General features: G+C 49.7%; 1 protein-coding gene across 2 annotated transcripts in view; it reads left to right on the forward strand.

The window, feature by feature from the left end:
• The first annotated feature begins 2,462 nt into the window (after positions 1-2,462).
• NECTIN1 (nectin cell adhesion molecule 1) overlaps positions 2,463-22,455 on the forward strand; it is a 179,431-nt gene continuing 159,438 nt past the window's right edge. Inside the window, exon 1 of one of the 2 annotated variants that reach the window (XM_026709196.2) lies at positions 2,463-3,758. In XM_026709196.2, coding sequence (XP_026564981.1) covers positions 3,677-3,758 — 82 coding nt within the window. In that variant the 5' untranslated portion in view covers positions 2,463-3,676. The remainder of the gene's footprint in view (positions 3,759-22,455) is intronic. The other variant, XM_087939170.1, reaches the window with a different exon arrangement.

Genomic DNA, 22,455 nt, shown 5'->3' on the forward strand with positions numbered 1-22,455 from the left:
GATGGACACCCATGGAATGGTGTGGAAATAGGAATGGATTTCTAGAGGAAAAAATTGCAGACTCCAGGAACCAGGAGCACCACTCAGGTGACCCTGAGGACACAGATAAACCTCCAAGTGGCCTCAACAACCCTCTCAAAGGATGCAAATGACCAACTGTCTGCAAGGAATATCAATCCTTCCATTCCCCCAACATCCAGTCAGAGCTGAAGAAGCTCCTTGGATGAAAAGCAAAACATCTTCAAAAGAAAAAAAACAAAGAAAGTCCAGTTGCCCCCTGACAAAAAAGCACCTTTGGGACAACCAGGACCTGGAAGACAAAGAATCTGTACCGACTTCTAGAAGAATCGAATACTTCGGTCTGCAGGGTTTAAAAAAATGTCACCAACCCTTTGGCATTAAACCTATAAACAAATCCTTTCCTTGCAATTAGAAAACCAGCAGCCCAGCAAGGTGCAGGCTGGGCTGAAGTCCCTCCTGGGTGATCTTTCTCCTGGGAAGGGAATTCAAAACTTCGTAAATGCTTTCTCCTGAGATGACCTGAGGATTTCATGACTTTCCGGTGGCCGGAATAAAAATAACTGGCATATTATTTCCGACCGCAGGTTTCCTTCACATCTGTGCAAATGAACCCCGGATGCTATAAAGGTTTGCAAGGGCACGAAAAGGCATCTTTTTATAGGTGTTTTCTCATCCTTCCCCCTCCCCTTCAGCCCTTCGTCATTGTGTAAAACATCCTCCCCTCGCGATCCCTTCTCTTTCTTCTTCCTTGCCAGCCATCGATTCCCTCCTAGGAGGCATCTACTGGGGCTTCGGATCAACCACTCTTCTCGGCGGTGGGATGCACTAGTTTTCCCAAGCTTTGTGCCTCGCTGTCACGGCCCAAGATGGAACAGATCAGGATTTGAGATGTTGTGGGTTGGGAAATAAAAGAGGCAAACACTGACTGGTTGCCTTGGCAAAAGAAGGGAGGAAGGGGGAAGGATTCCTCCCCCAGACCCAAAGGGAGGCTCCTGCTTTTCCCAAAGACAAGCAGCAAGGCCCAAAGAGAAGCAAAGGCCCAATAACCTTGGGGATGCCCAAATCAGCTCACGTAGCAGAGAGTGGCAGCAACAGGAGCAAACAAACTGGGTTTAACATCGATAGACAACTCATTTCCTCTGAAGACTGTTAATGGATTGCTAACTAGAGCATTGCATTCTCTTTGGGATTAGCCTAATCCAGCCTAAATTTGTGTAGTCTATCCTATCCTAGTTTAGCCTAGCTTCTTCTCTTTTTGCCTTCCCTTCTTTTTTCCTCTCTTCTCTCTCTCCTCTTCTCTTCTCTCCGCTTCCCTTCCTTCTCCTTCCCTTTCCCTTTCTCCTCTCCTCTTCCCTTTTCCCTCTCCTTCCCTTCCCCCTTTTCTCCTCTTCTCTTTCCTTCCTTCCCTTTCCCCTTCCTTCTTTTTCCCTCTTCTCTTCTCTCCTCTTTCCCCTCCTTCCTTTCCCCTCTTCTTTCCTCTCCTCTTCCCTTCCCCCTTTTCTCCTCTCTCTCTTTCCTTCCCTTTCCCTCCCCTTCCTTCTTTTCCCTCTTCTCTTCTCCTTCCTCTCCTTGACTCTCCAATTTTCTCTTCTTCTTTTCCTCTCCTTCCCTTTTTCCTCTCCTTCCCTTCCCCCTTTCTCCTCTTCTCTTCCTCTCCTTCCCTTTCCCCTTCCTTCTTTTTCCCTCTTCTCTTCTCTCCTTTTCCCCTCCTTCCTTTCCCCTTCTTTCCTCTCCTCTTCCCTCTCCTTCCCTTCCCCCTTTTCTCCTCTTCTCTTTCTTCTCCTTCCCTTCCCTTCTTCCCTTCCTTCTCTTTCCCTCCCCTTCTTCTTTTTCCCTCTTCTCTTCCTTCTTTCTCCCTCTCCTCTCCTCTTCCTCTCCTTTCCTTCTCCTCTTCTTCCCTTCCTTCTTTTCCCCTCCCTCCCCTCTCCCCTTCCTTCTCTTTCCTTCCTCCTTCTTCCTTTCTTCCCTTCTTCTCGCCTATCCTACCCTATCCTTTGCTATCCTATCCTATCCTACCCTTTGCCAATTTGTTGACCTTGGGCGAATGAGCGATCTAATCGTTTTTGACTCTCCCTAGCGAGGCAGCAGGGACTGTGGTCTTGTTGAGGGACGCATCATTCCAGGAAAGAAGGACTAGAGCATGAAAGAGGGAGGGAAGGAATGGAAAGAGAGAGAAGGAAGGAAGTTGAAGGAAGGAAGTTGAAGGAAGGAAGGACAAAAGGGAAGGCAACCAGCCCGTCAGTCAATCAAGCCGGACTGCGGGGAAGGGCGCAACTCATCCAAACCCTCCCCCGCCTCCCCAACTGGGGAGCCTCGCGCGCCCCTCGCACCGCGCACGCGCCCCTCCGTCCAGGAGAGGGTTAACTCGGAAGGCCCCGCCCGGCGCCTTGACAAGCCGTGACGTCACCGCCAGGAGGGGCGGGGCTGGGGGGGGCGGGGCCAGAGGTCCGAAGCTGGGACCGGGCGAGCTTCGCGCTGCTGCTGCCGCTGCCGCTGCTGCCGCTGCCGTTGCCTCCGCTGCCGCTGGCGTTGCGCGTGCCCGGGCGGGGGCTCCAGGCGCGCTCCCGCTCTCTGCTCCGCCCGGCCGGACTCGAAGCTCCGCTGCGGGAAGCGGCTGAGGTTTGCGCCGCCCGGCCGCTGCTGCTGCTCCGACCGCCGGGATTCGTCCTCCGCCCGCCGCCCGCCCTGGATGGGGGTCTCCCTGCGCGCCCCGCCGAGGCCCGCCGAGCAGCCGCAGCGCAGCAGCGCTTAGACGGCCGGACTCCCCTCCCGGAGAGGGCGAAAGGGCCGGGGACTGTAGCCGAGGAGGAAGCAGCCCTCCCCCGGGACTCCCGCCGCGATCCTCCCCTCCGCCTGGCTGCCCGGCGCGCATCTCTTTCCCCACCGCCCCGCGGGCGATGCTTGGGCGCCGCCAGCCGAGGTGAGACGCTTCCCAGCGGCCGGGGCTGGGCTGGGCTGAGACGGACGAAGCGATCGGACGGAGTCAGCCGGAGCGAGGAAGCCGAGGAGTCGACTAGAGGACCTCCAAGGTCCCTTCCAGCTCTTCTTCTGATTGATTGATTGATGGATTGACCCTCGGATCCCTCCACCATCCACTCCCGCCGGGAGCAGCCGGAGCGAAGCCGGCCGAGGGTCTAACCCCCCCAGCCCCAGATCCCTCCGATCCCTCCCCTGCCGGATCGGACGGAGCAGCCAAGAGCCGGGAAGCCGAGGATCGACCCTCCAGATCCCTCCAGATCTCCACCCCGCTGGGAACCAGCCAAAGCCAAGCCGGCTGAGGATCGACTTCCAGATCCATTCAGATTCCCCTCCCCTCTCCCCCCAAATTCCCCTCGGACGGAGCAGAAGCAGAGGCGGGGAAGGCGAGGATCGACCCTCCAGATCCTTCCCAGATCTCCACCCCCGCCGGGAAAAAGGGTCGGGCGGGCGCTGCCCCCTGCCCGAGGAGGGGGCCGCGTGTCTGCGGGCGAGTCCCGAGGGCTGCTCTGCTCGCCCTCCCTCCTTCCCTCCCCCTTCTGCCCCTCGGGCCAAGGAGACGAAGAAGGGGAGGGGGTCCCTGGCGCGGATCCCCCTTTGATGCCCCATCGGCGCCTCGACCCCAATTCAACTTCGCCCTCCTCCCCGACCCCGACCGGGGGGGGGAAAAGAGGTTCCGATGGCCGGGCCAACGCGGCAGCTGGGCTGGCTCCGGGGCTGGTGGACTACCGGCGTGTGCTTGGCGAGCCTGGCCTTCCCAGGTAAGACCATCCCACCCCCTTCCTCTCTTTTTATTTCTTTTTATTTGGTCGGAAGGTTTAAGGGGGAGGGGTCGCAGAAGGGGAGGGGAGGGAGATAAACGGCAGGGGGGCAGCCGAGAGGGAGGGTGTGTGTGTGTATGGGGGGGGGGGAGGGCATCCCCGCTGCTGTGACTGCTGGTTCTCCTTAAAGAGGGTCGGTTTTGGAGGGCTGGGGGCATCTACCCAATTGGGAGGGTGGGACGAGGCTGCCCCCCCCCATCAGGGTTCACGCTCTTCTGCCAGGGGAGGGGGAGGCACCCTCAGTGGTGGGGGAGGGAGGAAGTGAAGGGGGCTTGCTCCATCCTAGGTATCCCCCCCTTGAAAAGGGGGGTGGGTGTCAAGAGACCGTTTTGGGGCTGAGTGGCAGCCTCTCTCATCCAGCTTGAAGGATGTTTTTTTCTTCTTCCACCCCCCCCCCCCACTGGGTAGGCCAGGGGGTTCCTAACCCCGAATTGGATCCCAACTCCCTTTCTTTCCACCCTGGGCTCTTCTCCTTTCCTCCCCGGGTCGAGGGGGGGGGCCAAGGGTGCCTTTGAGACAGTTGGGGTGAGAGCGAGGGGGTCCCCGGCTAGGTTTCCCTCCCTGCGCTGGATGGTGGAAAGGAGGAACGAATTCAGTTTTCCAGCTCTTCCTAAGCAAAACCTCCCCTCTCTCTGTTCCTTGGGATCATTTGGGTGGGTGGGCGCGGGAGGAGAGCGCCGTTGGTGGGGGCTCACAGGACTCCCCGGGGGGGTGCCCAGGAGGAGGCGGGGGGTGGGGGAAGGGAGGCAAGGAATCTGGCAAACCTTGGCATTGTGTGAGCACCGTTCCCAGGAAGTGGATGGGAAGCGGGCGTTTTGACGGGACCGAACAGTTGTAGGAGCTGTGCGTTGGGCGCGTTGGGAAGGTGCATCCATGCTGGTGGCGTAGCTCCCACTCACCCACCCCCTTGATGTCCATGCTAACCCGTTGTGGAGGGGAAACTGAGGCATGGGGCAAGAGGAATTTTCCGGCACAGACTGTGCAGTCAGCAAAAAACCACGTTTTAACAGCTTAGGATTGCAAGTTGCGAGGAGCGATGCCTCTGCCAAGCTTTGGGGGTCCCTGGGCAGACGCAACCATGTCGGTTTTCTCTTGACCGAAGTAGAAGGTGGCTTTTGACCTGGCCAGGTTACTTGTAGGGGTCTTTGCCTTTGTCTGCTTTTTGGGATGCCCCTATATCTATCTATCTATCTATCTATCTATCTATCTATCTATCTATCTATCTATCTATCTATCTATATTTGTTTTCTTAAGTTTTCGCGGGTATCTATATGTATGGTATTCAGCTTTGTTCGGGTATTTTCCCACGTCATTATAGTTGTGCTTTTAAAGTTGTAGCAACGTTTCGGCAGAATCTCATCTGCCATCATCAGGCTTCTATATTGTGTTTGTCTCTCTCTCTCTCTCTCTATGTATATATCTTTATTATATTTTTTAAAAAACCCTGAGGCTTGGTTTGTTTTTTGGAGTGGTGTTGCTTCTGCTGTTGGTACGGCAGAGGGCAGACTAAGCCGGGGAGGCTCAGCGGATGAAGCCTTCAGAAGGCTGAGGATCAACATGGAAAGCTGGGTTGGGGGTTCAGAGTTAGAGGTGGTGGCAAACAAGAGGAGAAGAGGGAGAAAGCACCCCCAAATGGGAAGGTAGTTCTTGGTGATCTTCCCCCCTCTTTCTGTCTCTCTCTCTCTCTCTTCCTTTCCCCCCCTCTCTCTCCCTCCCTTTCTCCTTCCTTTCCTCCCTCTGTCTCTTTCTGTCCCCTCCCTCCATTTTTCTCTCTCTATCTCTCTCCCTCCCTCTCTTTGTGCCTCTCTCCCTCCCTCCCTCCCTCTCTCTCTCCCTCTCTCTCCCTCTCTCTCTGGGTCTATCTCCCTCCCTCTATCCTTCCCTCCTCTCTGTCTGTCTCTTTCTCTCACTCACTCTCTCCCTCATACACTCTCTCTCTCTATCTCTTTCTCTCTGTCTGTCTTTCTGTCTCTCTCTCTCCCTCTCTCCTTCCCCATTCCCTCTCCGTCTCTCTTTCTCTCCCCCCTCCCTCCTCTGCCTCTCTCTCCCTCTCTCCCTCCCTCCCTCTGTCTCTCTCTCTCTCTCTCTCTGACCAGGAGAAGGTGGCTGGCTCAACCACAGCTCCTGCCGAAGGCACCAAGGCGGGAAGCCCAGAAGCCCTCCAAAGGACTCGGTGCTGTGGTTCTCCAGGATCCTGAGTGGATCAGTCTTTCTTTGGAAGGGGGCAGATCCTCAAGATGGCTGGTTTGCATGGCTCTGCAGCGGGGATGATGGGGGCTGACCTCCACTTTCCATCATCCTTTCCCGCCGGGTTGCTAGGTGGGGACCGAATGTCCTTAGAATCCAGTCGCCTGCAAAGCAAGCAAGCAAACAAACAAACATTGGTTTCCTGTTCTTCTTTGACTCGGTAGCTTAGCACTTATTCTGCATGGATATTTCTCTCCGTTCGGTCTTACGCAACCTTGTTTTCCAAAGATTGTGCCTTCCGATGCAGGGAAAACGTGTTAATTTCGTGTTCCCAAAGCTCTTCCCTCTCCCTCCAGCCCTTTCATTTCAGTTGCTGAGAATCTGCACAGCGAAGATGATAATTAGCCTCTGGCTGACCAGTCCTTGAACCGTTCGGAATAATAAAATAAAAATAAAAATCCTGGTTTTCAATGAAAATGCCCTACAAAGGGGACCCTTGGACAGTTAGACAGGACAAAAGCTGCAAATCACAAGCCTGCAAGTTGTTTATACCTTTTATTTATTTATTTATTTTTTTAAAAAATATGGCCATTTCTCCTCCTCCCATCCCGTTTGGACAACCTGTATAGGTCGTCCGTCCTTGACTTATGACCGTTCCTTTTAGTGGCCGTTCAAAAGTGAACAACGGCACTGAAAAGAGAGAGAGAGAGAGAGACTTGGGACCAGTTTCCTCACACGGCCGTTGAGGCATCCTGGAGGCCGCAGGGTTCAAAAATCCAGACACTGCTTCACATTTAATGACGGCTGCAGCGTCCCTGGGAGGCTCTTGTGATCCGCTTTTGCGACCTACTTCCAGTTCCGTCTCACTAACTTTTAACGGCTGCACTGATTTCGCTTACCGACAGCGGGCAAGAGAGGTGGTGAAAGGGGGACGAAACTCCCTGGGCAGCTGTCTCGCTTAGCAGTGGGGCCTCAGTCGTTGTCATGAGTCGAGGGCTACCTGTGTTAAGCCTTTTAAGTACCTGCCCCAAGGGGCTTGGAGGCTAAGTGGCCGGGAGTCAGAAAGAGAGAAAGCTAAGGGAATGGAGTGTTTTTATGGATCAGGATTTAGGATCAAACCACGGGACATTTTCTCCTCTACACCAAGCAGAACGTACTTTCTGTTTCCAAAGCGTTGATATTTACAGAGTAGCAACTCCTGGCTTGAGTTTTGCAGCCTCCTCAGCTCGGAAGTAAAGATGTATATATCCTTGCTTACAGTGAAATTCCCTCTTCTCGTTCCTCGATTCGGAAATGTATTTCGTGGGAAGGGCAAAGTTTGCATTGCAAACATGAGCGTGGAATTTCTTGCACGCCCGGATCCCCCCGAAATGCACGCAGAAATCCAAGGGGCCGTTCTTAGCAACTTTACTAAAAGGGCTTTTTTGGGGGGAGGGGGCTTCAGCAGCTCCTTGCAGCTGGGAAATCCCACCCTGGTTGTCTGAACAGGGTGCCATGATGGATGGGATGGTCTCTCGTTATGCTTGCCGGTTCTCAGAATGGCGGGGGGGGTGGATTTGGCATCTCAGCAGGTGGAAGAAGAAGAAGAAGGGTGCTCTCTGAGCTTGGGATGTTGTCTTGCAGGCGTCTCGGTACCCAACTAGGTCACACGATCCGTGCTAGAAAGGAGTGGGGTTTTGCGTACCTGAAAATGTTGGCATTCCTACGTTCCCAGGTGAAACACGAAAACAGAGTGTCACTAAACCTCGGCGAAAAATAAGAAAGCCAACAGGGAGAGATGTTGGAATAGAAACGTGGAGATGCAGAATTTGCCCCTCCTCCATCCATCTATTTATCCACCCACCCACTCACCCATCCATCATCCCTCCCCCCTCCATCCATCACCCGTCCATCCCTCTCCCTGCATCCATCCCTCCATCCATCCAAGGAGGAAATCAATCAATGAACCAACCAACCAGCCAGGCACGAGATGTCCATGGTGTGCTGTACTCCAAATGAACATAAAATAAATCCTAATCCGGTTTAACTTGAACAACCTGGTTCGCATAACAGTTCCCACCAATTGCCCAACCCATTTTCAGAGAGACCGGTCAAACATGCTTCTGCCTGTTTTCCCCCCTCTCTTTCTTTCTCTCTCTCTCCGCCCCCTCCTCTTCCTCCCTCCCTCCATCTCTGTTTCTCCTTTCCTTTCTTCCCCTCCTTCTCTCTCTGTCTTGCCCTCCCTCCCTCTCTCTCCTTCTCTCTCTCTCTTTGTTCTTCCCTCCCTTCCTTCCTTCCTTTCTTTCTTTCTTTCTTTCTTTCTTTCTTTCTTTCTTTCTTTCTTTCTTTCTTTCTTTCTTTCTTTCTTTTTCTTTCTCTCTCTCTCTCTCTCTTTCTCTCTCCCACCCCCTCCTCTCCCTCCCTCCCTCTCTGTCTTTGTTTCTTCCTTTCTCCCTTTCTCCCTCCCTCCCTCTCTCTGTTTCTCCTTTCCTTCCTTCCCCTCCTTCTCTCTCCCTGTCTTGCCCTCCCTCCCTCTCTCTCCTTCTCTCTCTCTTTGTTTCTCCCTCCCTCCCTCCCTCCCACCCTCCCTCCCTCTTTCTTTCTTTCTTTCTTTCTTTCTTTCTTTCTTTCTTTCTTTCTTTCTTTCTTTCTTTCTTTCTCTCTCTCTCTCCGCCCCCTCCTCTTCCTCCCTTCCTCTCTGTCTTTGTTTCTTCCTTTCTCTCTCCCTCCCTCCCTCTCTCCTCTCTGTTTCTCCTTTCCTTCCTTCCCCTCCTTCTCTCTCTCTGTCTTGCCCTCCCTCCCTCTCTCTCCTTCTCTCTCTCTTTGTTTCTCCCTCCCTCCCTCTCTCTCTCTTTCTTTCTTTCTTTCTTTCTTTCTTTCTTTCTTTCTTTCTTTCTTTCTTTCTTTCTTTCTTTCTTTCTCTCTCTCTCTCTCCGCCCCTCCTCTTCCTCCCTTCCTCTCTGTCTTTGTTTCTTCCTTTCTCTCTCCCTCCCTCCCTCTCTCCCTCTCTGTTTCTCCTTTCCTTCCTTCCCCTCCTTCTCTCTCTCTGTCTTGCCCTCCCTCCTCTCTCTCCTTCTCTCTCTCTTTGTTTCTCCCTCCCTCCCTCCCTCTCTCTTTCTTTCTTTCTTTCTTTCTTTCTTTCTTTCTTTCTTTCTTTCTTTCTTTCTTTCTTTCTTTCTCTCTCTTCTCTCTCTCTCTCTCTCTCTCCCCCTCCTCTTCCTCCCTTCCTCTCTGTCTTTGTTTCTTCCTTTCTCTCTCCCTCCCTCCCTCTCTCCCTCTCTGTTTCTCCTTTCCTTCCTTCCCCTCCTTCTCTCTCTCTGTCTTGCCCTCCCTCCCTCTCTCTCCTTCTCTCTCTCTTTGTTTCTCCCTCCCTCCCTCCCTCCCTCTCTCTCTTTTCTTTCTTTCTTTCTTTCTTTCTTTCTTTCTTTCTCTCTCTCTCACTCTCTCTCTCTCCCCCCTCTCTCCCTCCCTCCCTCCATCCCTTCAATGGGAAAACAGAATCTCTGTGCAGTAGATACATCAGGCCAGTTTTTTTTTTCCAGAGTTCTGTTTTCCCTGCGTTTCCCCATGAAACGCTCATTCCCCGCCCCCCCTGCAGGTTGGATACCATTTTATGGCACCGTCTGCTCCCCTGGGGCGGCTGCACCCTACCCACTCCCGAGTACGGTGTTTGCTCTCCCTTAATGCACAAATAAAATAAAATAAAAGAGCAGGGCTATAAAAGCGAGCACGGATCAGGATCACGCATGTGGGAGGAGGAGGAGGAGGAGGAGGCTCAGCAAATTTGCCTCCAGCCGCGGACCCCGGACGCCTATCCTGCAGGGTACGATGCCACAGGGCCGTTTTTCTTGTTGTCGTCGCGGGGTCCGGAAGGCCTGAAATTACAAAAGGGTCGGGTGGGGGTGTTGGAAAAAGCCCCCCGGGGGATCTCAGAGCCCTGTTCTCAAATCAGGACTCTGTTTACAGGTGCAACGGAGCCCCCAAATTCATGTTGCTAAGCGAGACATTCATTCGGGGACTTTTATTCCCACGTTATGATCTGTCTTGCCACAATCCTTAAGTGGGAATCGTGGCGGTTAAGTTTAGTTAACGTGGTTTGTTAAGGGAATCCGGCTGCCCCGTGGACTTTGCTTGTCAGAAAGTCGCCAAAGGGGATCACGTGACTCCGGGAACATGGCAACCGTCATAAGTGTGAGTTAAGCGTCTGAATTTTGATCATGTGATCATCGGGATGCTATGACAGTCATCAGCGTGACAAACGTTCGCGAGTCATTTTTTTCAATGATGCTGTAACTTAGAATGGTCACTAAATGAACTGTTGTCAGTTCAGGACGACCTGCATTTACCTATCAGGGAAATGGGCTCAGCGGAGCAAGGACAATAAAGAATCCAGCAGCAGTTTCAGGCTTTCAGGGATAGTTAAAACCTAGTATGCCTGAATCAGAATAGAATAGAATAGAATAGAATAGAATAGAATAGAATAGAATAGAATAGAATAGATATTGGAATGTAGAGTAGAGTAGAGTAAAGTAGAGTAGAGTCGAATAGAATAGAATAGAATAGAATAGAATAGAATAGAATAGAATAGAATAGAATAGAATAGAATATAATAGAACAGAACAGAATAGAATAGAATAGAATAGAATAGAATAGAATAGAATAGAATAGATATTGGAATGTAGAGTAGAGTAAAGTAGAGTAGAGTAGAATAGAATAGAATAGAATAGAATAGAATAGAATAGAATAGAATAGAATAGAATAGAATAGAATAGATATTGGAATGTAGAGTAGAGTAGAGTTGAGTAGAGAAGAATAGAGTAGAATAAATAGAATATGGGAGGGGACGGAATGGGATAGGATAGGTAGAGTAGAGTAGGTAGAGTAGAGTACAGTGGAATAGGAATGGAACAGAACAGAATAGAATAGGGAATGGGAATAGGATTGAATATGGGACGGAATGGGATGGGGTAGGGTAGGATAAGTAGAGTAGAGTAGGAATAGAATAGAAATGGAATGGAATGGAATAGGATAGGATAGGATAGAATAGAACAGAACAGAACAGAACAGAACAGAACAGAATAGAATAGAATAGAATAGAACAGAATGAAATTGGGAAAGGATAGGGTAGGATACGATGGGACCTTAGAGGTCTTCTAGTCCAGCCCCCTGCTCAAGCAGGAGACCCTATACCATTTCAGATAAATGGCTCTCCAGTCTCTTCTTAAAAGCCTCCAGCGATGGAGCTCCCACGATTCCTGCCGTTCCACCGGTTCGTTGTCCTCCCTGTTAGGCAGTTTCGCCATAATTCCAGGTTGTTTTTCTCCCTTCGATTAATTTCCACCCCTTGTTTCTTGTCCTGCCCTCCGATGCTTTGGGGAATAATTTGACCCTCTCTTCTTCTTTGGGGCAGCCCCTCAAATACCGGACCACTGGTACCATATCCTCGCCAGTCCGTCTTATCTCTAGACTAGCCAAACCCAGATCTGTTCTTCTTCGCTGAAGCTTGGCTTCCAAATAGGAGGAACGGAGGAAAACAGTGGCAGATTTGCACCCTGCCAAAGCCTCCCCTCCTCCCCAGGTGCTTGCAGATACTTTGCACATTATAAGCAGTGACCCAGTGCATCTGGATGGTGCAAATCCAAGCTTCAGCCTGGCTGGTCTATTAAATAAATCATAAGCGTCACACGTTCGTAAGGGGTTTCTTTTTAAACTTTCTTCCCCCTTGGGAACTGTATCGCTGACAGGCGCAACAACTTGATATGTAAAAGCTGACAGGGAAATAATAGATTATGTTTAGGGAAGAATCTTTTTTTCTTTTTTCCACACTGTTTAACTTCTTTCCCTGTTCTCCTCCCCCCTCAACTCAAGCTTCATTAGCTGGATGCAGGAAATTATTCCATTCCCTCGCTTGCAGAAGTCTTCAGATCTTCAGTGTCAGCACGAGTCATAATTACAGTAAATTTCTCAAACCTTCTCAAAGCTGCTGGCGTAGCCAGCAACCACCTGGGCTATAAACGTGCGTGCGTGTGTGTGTGTGTGTGTGTGTGTGTGTGTGTGTGTGTGTTAAATTTACCTGACTTGAATGCAAAGTTTTTAGAATGAAGGCAGGATCACACACACACAAAAAATCGGATCTTGGTTCATTTGTAACCGTGTTTGTCCCAAAGATGTTTTTTGCAGGAAGCAACTGGGCTTTCTGGTTTCCTTACTTTGGAAGACGTTTCGCTTCTCATCCAAGAAGCTTCTTCAGCTCTGACTGGATGGGGGGGAAATGGAAGGATTTATATTCCTTGCAGACAGCTGGTCATTTGCATCTTAGAGGGCCCTTGAGAGATGGAGAGTCGTGGAACTAACTCAGCCCGGCCTCCAAGCGACGGCCTCTGATTTCCAGCCCTTCAAACACTTCCTTCTCATAGTCTTCATTACTTCTCCCTTCTTCCTAGGACAAATTTTCCCAGCCCGAATTCAGCCTGGACTTCAGTGTCCGGAATTCTTAGCAACTGGCTCTCCCGGTTGTGGAATTCTGCGATTTTGGCCGCTCAACTGTTGGACGATGAAGAGGCTTAGGGTTAAGCCCTATTTCTCCATCTTCCTCCTCTATAGCTGGATATTCCTTTTATGCCTCCTGCAGGGTTCTCAGCCTGGAGAACAAATACTCCCTTGTTGTGTCTTAGGAGATCTTGCCTTGGCCTGGAAGCCTTGGATAAGAACTTCATTGACCTTGTCGGAGGCAGGAAACTGAACCAAAAGGCTTTGTCCCTCCGTGCTAATCCAGGCGTTTGCTACATTATTTTATTTCGATGCAAGCTTTTCATCGGCTTGGAAGATTCCTGCAGGCATCTTCTTGTCTCCAAGCTGAGTCAGAAGGTAAACCTGTCAAGCCAGCTCCAAATGACCTGATTTCCCAGGCTTCTTCTAGCCAGTGGTACCTCGCCTCCTGTCTGTCTCCCTCCTTCCCTCCCTCTTTCTTCTACCTGCGGTGATTAACCGAGCCCGGGTAATGAGATAGATAGCAACCGGTGGGGTGTGGTGATAGAAAGGAGAGATAAACCAGGAGAAGTGGTGGTGGAGACCAGCAGGCTGAGCTTTACTGGAAGAGCTGCAGCCTGGCGGGGGGCGGTGGGGGAAGAAGAGGCTTGAAAGATGCTGCCTCATCAGGATGTTCTGCCAAGGGAAACCTTGCTGAGAGTCAGGGGCGGTAATGGAGTGGGGGCAAGTGGATAAGAGGAGACCGTGGAAGGGATAGAAAGAAGGAGGGAGGGAGGAGGAAGGGAAGGAGGAAGGCAGGGAGGGAGGGGAAGGAAGGAAAAAAGGGAAGGAAGAAGGTAGTAAGGGAAGGAAGGCAGGGAATAGTAAGGGGAGGAAGACGGCAGTGAAGGAAGGAGGGAATGAAGGAAGGAGGGGTAAGGGGAGGAAAGAAAGGCGGGCAGGAAGGAAACAGGGAAGGAAGAAGGCAGTAAAGGAAGGAAGGCAGGGAGGGAGGGGAAGAAAGGAAAAAAGGAAGGAAGAAGGCAGTAAGGGGAGGAAGAAGGCAGTACAGAGGAAGGAAGGAAGGAAGGAAGGAAGGAAGGAAGGAAGGAAGGAAGGAAGGAAGGAAGGAAGGAAGGAAGGAAGGAAACGGGAGGAAGAAGACAGTAAAGGAAGGAAGGAGGAAGGAAGGGAAGGAAAGGAAGGAAGGAAGGAAGGAAGGAAGGAAGGAAGGAAGGAAGGAAGGAAGGAAGGAAGGATGGATATAATCCAAACTTGGAAAGAGAATATCCATAAACACTCTTGATCCGTTTTTGTCCCATCTCGCCATCCAAGAGGTCTCCTTTCTCTAGCAACCAAAAAGTTAAGAGGGACATTCAGGGGAGCCTGGTTTTGTTCCAAGGTGTCTTGCAGAATTTCTCCAGGAGGTTGGAGACCCATCCCTACAAACCCTTCTCCGTACCTCCTAATTTTAAGGCGTCTAGGACGTTTTTGGTCTTGCATCAAATGCCTTAATTTTTCCCAAACTGGGCACATTCAAGAGTTGGACCGCAACTGGGAGAACATCTCCTCCTGCTGACTAGGGATGATGGAGAGAATAGCCCAGCACATCTGGAAGGGGACAGGCTGGTCTCTACTTCCTGGTAGAGATTTATTTTCAGAGCTGGAGGAAAGGATGTCAAACCCCATCTTCCCTTCCTCCTTCCAAGTATGGTTGCTCAAGAATTAGGGAATTGTTGTCCCCCTAGTTCATGGGTCTGCAACCTTAAACACTCCAAGAACCATTTGGACCTGTTTCCTATAGAAAATAAAACACCGGAAGCCTCAAAACCTGGGTGGGCATGGCCAACTCAATGTCATTCGCATGACCCCCCCTGCCACGCCTACCCAGGTTTTGTGGTTCCCCATGTTTTCTATGGGAATTGGCTGTCCCTCCCTCGCTCCCTCTCATTTCTGTTTTTTTGAGTTTTACCTTCTCAGGCCAGGCGAGGAGTGACTGGGAGGGGAGGAGGATGGGCAGGGCCCGCCAGTGGTGGGATCACCCAACAAAGGGAGCCACAGCAGAGGGCCCAAAGAGCCGCATGAGGCTCTAGAGCTGCCGGTTGCTGACACCTGCCCTAGTTTGATGATGATCTGGTTGAGATTCCTGCTCAAGTCATGAAGTGGAATCTGCCCCCAAGAATGAAGGGGGCTGAGAGGTCCAGACCCACCAAACGGGGCCTATTTCTCGAGAGCAGGATCCTCTCTCCATTTGCATTTCAATTTATGCATGGCTCTTCCGCCTTGACGGACCTCAAAACAGCCTGTGATTGAGAACCAACCAGTCGGCTACAGCGCTGGGTATCTTATTTGTTCGGTAGGAGAAGTCTACGGTTAATCAATAACAATGTAATATGGTTTGAACTGATCTAATTTAAAAGCGGGGTGGCTGCAACCGCAGGTACTTGGAGGCATCGCATGGAGAAAAGAAATTGTCCCTCTCTCTTCCGCGGAGCTGGTCACCAACCCTTGTTATAATCACACGGCTTCCATTGAAGTTATCCGCTTCTCTACGTGGTGGATTTTTGCAGGAAAAAAAATATCAGCCTCTTGGCTACCTTTTTGTTTGATGATTTATTTATTTTTTTGTACTTGCCTTGTTGGGAATCTTGCCTGCAGAACAAAGCTTACCCAGGAATGAAGAAGGTGAATTTTCAGCAGAAAAGGCAGGAAATAGCAGTGAAGGACTCGGCTTAAATTGTATTTGGCGTCCTTCCTTGGTGCACTCTGAGCTTGCTCGTTTTCTTGCAGATGTTTTGTGACCCAAACTAGGGTAACCGCATCAATGCTGGGCACTGATGATGTTACCTAGTTGGGTGATGAAACATCTTCAAGAGCACCAAGGATCCCTCTTGTCAACCCCGAGCTACAAATGTTCTCCTTTATTAGTATCAATTCTGTGGTCCCAGAACTTGCTTTGGACTTTAAGAAAGACCTTGGCGTAGCCATTGGATCCCCATCAAAAGAGATGGCTCTTCCATCCTCTTTTAATGACCCCATAATCCATGACAGGGTGGAGTCTGGGAAATTGAATGCAGCTGAGTATTTTCATGGCCTGTTGCCCTTCCTGTAGCCAGTCTGGAGTTTTGTTCAGCAGATATATTCTCATGGTGGCCAGAGAGAGAAATATCTGCCTCTACCTGGGATTGAATTTACAGCCTCCTGATTGTGAGGCGAGAGCTCCACCTCTAAGCCACCGTACCACCCAAAAGAGATGGCTCTCCGCCAGCAGAATAAACCTTAATTTCTCTGGAGTAGGCTTTCCATCTGAACGTCAAAGGTTTGGGGTTCAGTTCCTTTTGGGGTCCAGCATCTGCTGTCTCCTCTTTGCCGGGTCAGCATCCAGCGATGTTGCTTTGGTGTCTGTGCGCGTACGTGGATTTGCTTACATCTGTTTGCCATTCCGCACGGAGGAAAACAAGGCCCATTAAGAGTGGAGGAGAAACAGAGGAAGGCTCAGCAAGAGATGTGCTACTTGCTAATTAAATAACAAGGGAGGGAAAACGGTTCGCTTACACGGCCGCATTAGCTGAGATTTGCAGAGCTTGGAAATTGCTCTGTTCGGTGTTGCCATCCAAGCCATGTGGCCAGTTTAGGATTTGCATTTGAGGGTCTAAGTCCACAACCAGTTGTCAAAGGTCTTGTGTACAAGTTGTGCTTGTTCCCCCCCACCCCCAAGCCAGGTGGAATTATGCATGCCTAAAATATGGAAATAGGTCAGAGAAGTGCTGAAAAGCATCACAATTGTGTGTGTGTGTCAAAGGGTTTGAGACTGGCTAGGTCTTCTTACTCCATCTGCATTAAATGTTGGCTATGCAATGCCTTCTACTGGGCTTTAGCAAGGATCGAACTGGGGAGGAGGCACACGATGTCCTCTAGATCAGGGGTCTCCAACCTTGGCAATTTTAAGACTTGTGGACTTCAACTCCCAGAGTTCCTGATTGTTGGCTGAGCTAATGGAGATGTGGCCTCAAGAATGGAGAAACTCAGATTTGGTAAAACTCCCCTGCAACTCCTGTTGACTAGCTACAAGGGTCCCTGAACCTTCTTCTCAGGCAGGGTTGTCATCTTTCTGCAATCCCCATGAAGATGTAGGTAAAGAGCACACAGAGCTGGTGGAGGAGTTAAGTGAGTCATTAGCTTAGAATCCTTACATTCCCACAAATGGTCCAGATCCAATCCCTCCCAAATTCCCATTGATCCTTATCTGGTGCCAGTTTAGTGCTGGACTAGAATCTCATCTATAGGCTTGAATAAATCTTCGATACCGCAACGTAACGGACGGTCCTGATCTTTTGTGCTTGACGAAAGAGCTTTCAAAGGGTCAGCGAGGGGCAGATGCTTTTTGGAACAGAGTGTTCTGGAGAATACTTTGGCTGGCCGAAACGGCAGGGAAAATTCAGTGTTCAGGATGGCCTTCAGTTTGTGCGTGTGGAGAAAATAGTGACAAGCATTGCCAAAGAGAGCTCCATCCGTTGTTGAAAACAGACAGAGAGACGGGGAGGAAAGAGCCTGCGAGGATCTTGCAGAGATGCTCCATTTTAGAACATTCTCTTCTTGAAATTAATTTTTAAAACCATTGTATTGGAGGAGTGGAGTGGAGCTTCGGGCTGAAGCAGATGAAATCAGCTCTCAGTGGGAAGAACCTGTCTAGGTCTTCCACTTTTTCCAGCAGTCAGAAGGAGATATTGTAAATAGATACAGACAGAACTTCCTTCTTTTCCCACGCCACCCCATCCTTCCTTGCCTCTTCAACTTTCCCCTAGTCTTCAGTTCGTAGCAATATAATCTCAGCCCTGAACCAAAGCAAGAGAAGGAATGTTCCTCTTCTTCTTCCTCCTCCCCTCCTCCTCTTCCTCTTTCTTCTTCCCTATCCCTCACCAGACGTTGGTGATCATGTTGGCGATCCTATTTTGATCACCAGCTGGCCTCTCTCAATATTCCTCTCTCAATATTTTGATGACAAAGCTCCTGGCCATCCCCCATAGCCATAGTTAGAGTCTCTGGCACTTGTGGTCTAAACATCTGGAGGGCAACCAGATGAAAACCAGACGAAAAAGGGCTGCTGAGTTTTGTCCAAACCAGTACCTTAGATTTTGAAGCCACAGTGTTCTTCTTCTGCCTGGACCTCATTTGCCTTCAATCTTTCCTTGAGAGGATGAAGTGATGCATACATGGCCAACCCCTTCTCCCCTTCCCACAATGAAAGCTAAAACAGAACTCTGGATTTTCAAAGTTCTTGCTGAAGTGGTGGACATCAAAAAGGTCTTCTCCTCTTTGCAAGACTATTCGGGAGCTGGATTTCTGTTTGGTAGAGTAGAAGTGATTAGGAGAGGATCCAGAAGCAGGTCAAGAGAGGACAATGTGTGACGGATGCAGGAGATTGATTAGGGTTGTTTCAAAGGATTGCCTCTCTGCCTTTCCATGTCAGTTAGCAGCCACAATTGCATGGACATCTTCTGTCTGGTTGCCCTCCAGATGTTTAGACCACAAGTGCCACAGACTCTAACTATGGCTATGGGGGATGGCCAGGAGCTTTGTCATCAAAATATTGAGAGAGGAAACCCAGTTTGTTTTTACTGGTGGTGTGGGCTTGGCAAGCGTCAATCAAGGGATTGATTGCATATTGTCAAATCAAAGGAACCTGGATGACCAGAATGGATGACCAGGATGTTCTTCTGAAATGAATGAGTGTACAAAGAACCTAAGCACGCTGGCCTGTGATTGACAGGATAGGAGATGGGCAACCACAAAGCTCCTAGGTGAGAATTGACATATGGGTGAAGTCAAGTTTGCATAAATAATATCTTAGCAGATGTCCAGTTTCTCCGTATGTTATTGAACGGTTTTAGCCCGAGGTGCTTAATTGTGCTTTATTGACTGGGTTCCACATCATGCTGAACCATAAATGATGCCCTGAAAACTCCCAGTGCCGGGGCTTCTACCGCATACTAAGCCAAAATCAAACAGACCATTATGAATGAACGCAAGGTGTAAATTGTTATGAGCGTCGCTCATCCAGATTTTCCTCTTAAAATCTTTATGCTGGAGAGGCTGTGATTCAACGTACCCCTTATGCATGCCAAGCACGTCCTGTGCCACAGATCTATGGCGTTTCACCTTTTTAAACTTGCATAACATTTCCCTGGGATGGCCAGTGTTTTGCACATACCCAGGAACATTCACCAAGACTTGGAGGTTCACCGTGTTGTTGCCCTATACAACCATCGCTCTATATCTTTTGGGCACATACAACGTATTTGGGAGAGAAGAGAAGACAAACTCCAAATTAATTTAATTAATTAAATGGTGATACGTTAACCGGTGCACCTCACCATAGATGCATTGCTTAGCTTTTTGGAACTGACCCCTTGCAGATGTTTTGACTGCGTTTGAATGATTTGTACTTGTAATGGTATGTGAGAATTCCTTTGGGGATGGGAGGAAGATCCACAGGGGAGTGGTTAGATAAGAGGCAGCTTAGCCCAGAAACGTCTCAGAAGGGACAATCATGGCCACCATCCTAGATGGGAGCCTCCCTAGTTTCTTAGGCTGTAAAAGCAACAGGGGAGAAATGCGCCTTCGGACTTGCAAGACTCTTGTGGATGTCACCTTACCATAAAGTAGATGGCAACTCGAAAACAGGCATAGGAATGTTAGAGTTGCCTTTAATTTAGGTTAATGCCGACATGTTGTTCCTAATAAATCTTTTGAATTCTTTTGAAGCTTGGCTCGAGGCTCATGATTTAATGAGGGCAATCGTTGGAACCCTGACAGCAGAATTGTTTCATCTGGGCTTATGCCTTGTGTGGACAACCTTGCAATTCTGATAGCATCCCACTTTTCCCCCTTCCCCCCCCCCAGAAGTTCAAGCATTCCTTACATGGGGAAATCTCCCTTCGTAATTGCCCCATGTCAGCCTTGGGAAATGTGTTTAGCTAAGCGACTGATTGTTTCGGTCACCCGGTGAATTTCCTTGGTGGAAGAAAACCCAGTGGGGAGAACTTGATTCTCTACAGTTCAGTGCCTTCACTGCACCAAGTTGATAAGGATTGTGGCCTCTCACACACCCATTCAAGCAGATCAAGTTGACAGAAGGATACCTTTGGAGTTTACCTTTGAGCCAAATTGATCCGGAGAATTTTCTTGGTAACGCGCTGGGACGACTTGACTTTTTCCAGCCACGTTTCTTCTAAAGCTTTCATTCACCGGGTCCAATCTGCTCTCTTATTCTTCCATTTGGGGTTGTCTCCTGCTCTTCCACTCTTTCAACCTTCTTTTCTCCTCCCAAATCAGGTTGGTCTTGCTTGCCTCAAAACAAATGTTCGTGCTGATGTGCCTTTCTCAGTCTGGGTTGAAACAGCTCTATCCTGCTGTCGCTTATTTATAGCCCGAATTGAAATCAGCTCATTTTTTGACATCTTTATATCTTCTTGTGTTAATCCCTTGTGCCAGGCGCATTGCTTTCCCTCGTGACAGAGGCGTGAAGGGCTGTGGATAAGGTCAGTGAACATTGGGATGGTACATGCTTTCAGCACCGAAAAGCATTCTGCTGTGAAGCTTGGTCTAGAGATAGGAGAAGCGGGGAGAGAAAATCCTGAAGTCATCTCTGAGGCTTAGAGATTGGCTTTTGGAGCGGTGGCTGACTAATGAGGTTGCTTCCAGAGATGAAGACCTGAGTCAGCAGGCAACTGGGTTTCTGTCTTCTTCTGGATCTCAGCAATGAAGGGTCCCTAAGGGGTTGTATATTCTGGAGATTGGGATCTGTCGTTGGGGTTCTTCAGCCCACGTATGCCAGGGAAATGTTCAGCCCATGCACAGCCACACCAAGTGAGATCCTGAACAGAGATGTCTGGAACAATAGCAGTTGGAGTGGAAAAGTCTCTTTTTCTATAAAAAAAACTATTCCTGACACTGTGTAGGACGTTGTTTTCCACTAGCTACTCAGCCAAGCAAAGGAATGGAAGACAAGCACCTGAAATCAGGACAAGAAGCAATGGATGGAAACTAATCAAGGAGAGAACCAAGCTAGAACTAAGGAAATTGTTTGATCGTTAGAACAATTAATCATTGGAATAACTTGCCTTCAGAGGTTGTGGGTGCTCCATCACTGGAGATTTTAAAAAAGAGATTGGACAACCATTTGTCTGAAATAGTAGAGGGTTTCCTGCTTGGGGATTGGTTTAGAAGACCTCAAGGTCCCTCCCAAGCCTGTTATTCTGTTACAGAATTGATGAAAAGCTGATTGGAGTCTTTGAACATGGGGAAATATGGTCCTTAAATCCAAATTTCCAACTGGTTGGCAGCAGAACGCTACCAGGAACTCTGTGTAAAGACCCAGCAGCTATATAGGCCGTCCCAGCCTTCCCCAGCTTGGAACCCTTCAGAGGTGTGGGACTTCCGTTCCCAGAAGTTGGAGATAGGTTCTCAAGAACTTTGATGGCATCATATTGAGGAACTAGAGAGCGATCGTCTCCCTCCCTTGTTCTTTCTCATTTCGCTTGCTGGCCACATAAAACGTTCACTGACCCTTTTGGCAGGCCAATTAATTTAATTTTATCTTCTCCAAATCCAAGAGCATGCAGAACTCCTTGTTTTAATGAACTTAGTCCTGTGTTTTCCAGCATAATGGATGCCTTCTTGGTTGACAATAGGGATATTTGTCTTGGCTCAAGTGTAGCCTAATGCCGTCCAACTTTTAACCCCAGCGGGCAGGACAGATCAGGCCAAATGGCATTTTTTTGTGCCCAGCTGCAACCCAGAATCAAGGGGTAAGGCTTGTTGGAAAGGGGGCGGAGCTTCTTGGCAGCATTTGGCCATCCAGATGTATCAAGGCAGGAGTTAGCTGACCTCTTAGACAAGGGGTCTGCAACCTTCAACACTCAGAGAGCTTTTTGGACCCGTTTCCCATAGAAAAGAAAACACTGGGAGCCTCAAAACCTGGGTGGGTGTGGCCAACTCAACATCCCTCCCACCTAGTCACATGACCCACCCACCCCTGCCACACCTACCCAGGTTTTGTGGCTCCCAGTGTTTTCTGTGGGAAATGGGTCTCCCTCCCTCTCATTTCTGTTTTTACTTTCTCAGGATAGGTGAGGAGTGACTGGGAAGGCAGGGCAAGGGGCAGAGCCAGACAGTGGTGGGATCACCCAACAGGGAGCCACAGCAGAGGGCCCAAAGACCCGCATGTGGCTCCAGAGCCACAGGTGGCTGACACCCGTCTTAGACCATACTCCTAGAAACAGGTGTTTTCCTACTTTTTCTTACATAAAGACAATTTGGGAGATTTTTTTTTTTAATTCCCAATGCAGATATCTTAAGCTGTTGAGTAAAAATGCTCGAAATGACAGAATAGAATTATAATCCTAGGAATTGAGACCTTATTAAAATGCCTTCCGTAGAGCTACTGTCCAAAATTTGGATGCTGAAATCAAACGATCAACATTCAGGCGCTTGGCAACCGACTCCTACTAAGGATGTTGCCATGTCCCATGATTTCCCTTTTGTGACCTTCCAACATGCAAAGTCATTGGGGAATCCTGTTTCACTTAATGACTGTGTTACTAATATAACAACCACAGCCGCGGCAAGGAAGGGTGTACAATGGTGCAAACCTCACTTCACAAAGAGCTGAGCCGACTTAGCGGCATCAATTTGGGCATCACTTGTGTTCGTAAGTCCAAGAGTAGCTGTGTATTGTTTGGGCAAGTGCTAGACCAGGGGCGTCAAACTCAAGGCACACGGGCTGGCTCTGGCCCAAGGGCCCAGCCTGGAAATAGCGAAGGACTGGTCCACGGTGCCTCTGCCAGCAAAAACGGAGCTTAGGAGGCCATGCTCAGCCCTCCCAAGCTCCATTTTCACCCGCGACGGCCTCCTGAAGCCCTCTGCCAGTGAAAACGGAGCCTGGGAGGGCCACGTGCAGCTCCCCAAGTTCTGTTTTCACTGGCAGAGGGCTGCAGGAGGC

Source organism: Pseudonaja textilis, chromosome 9, assembly GCF_049901715.1.
Source record: "Pseudonaja textilis isolate UNSWEBS1 chromosome 9, rPseTex1.2, whole genome shotgun sequence".
Lineage (NCBI taxonomy): Eukaryota > Metazoa > Chordata > Lepidosauria > Squamata > Elapidae > Pseudonaja > Pseudonaja textilis.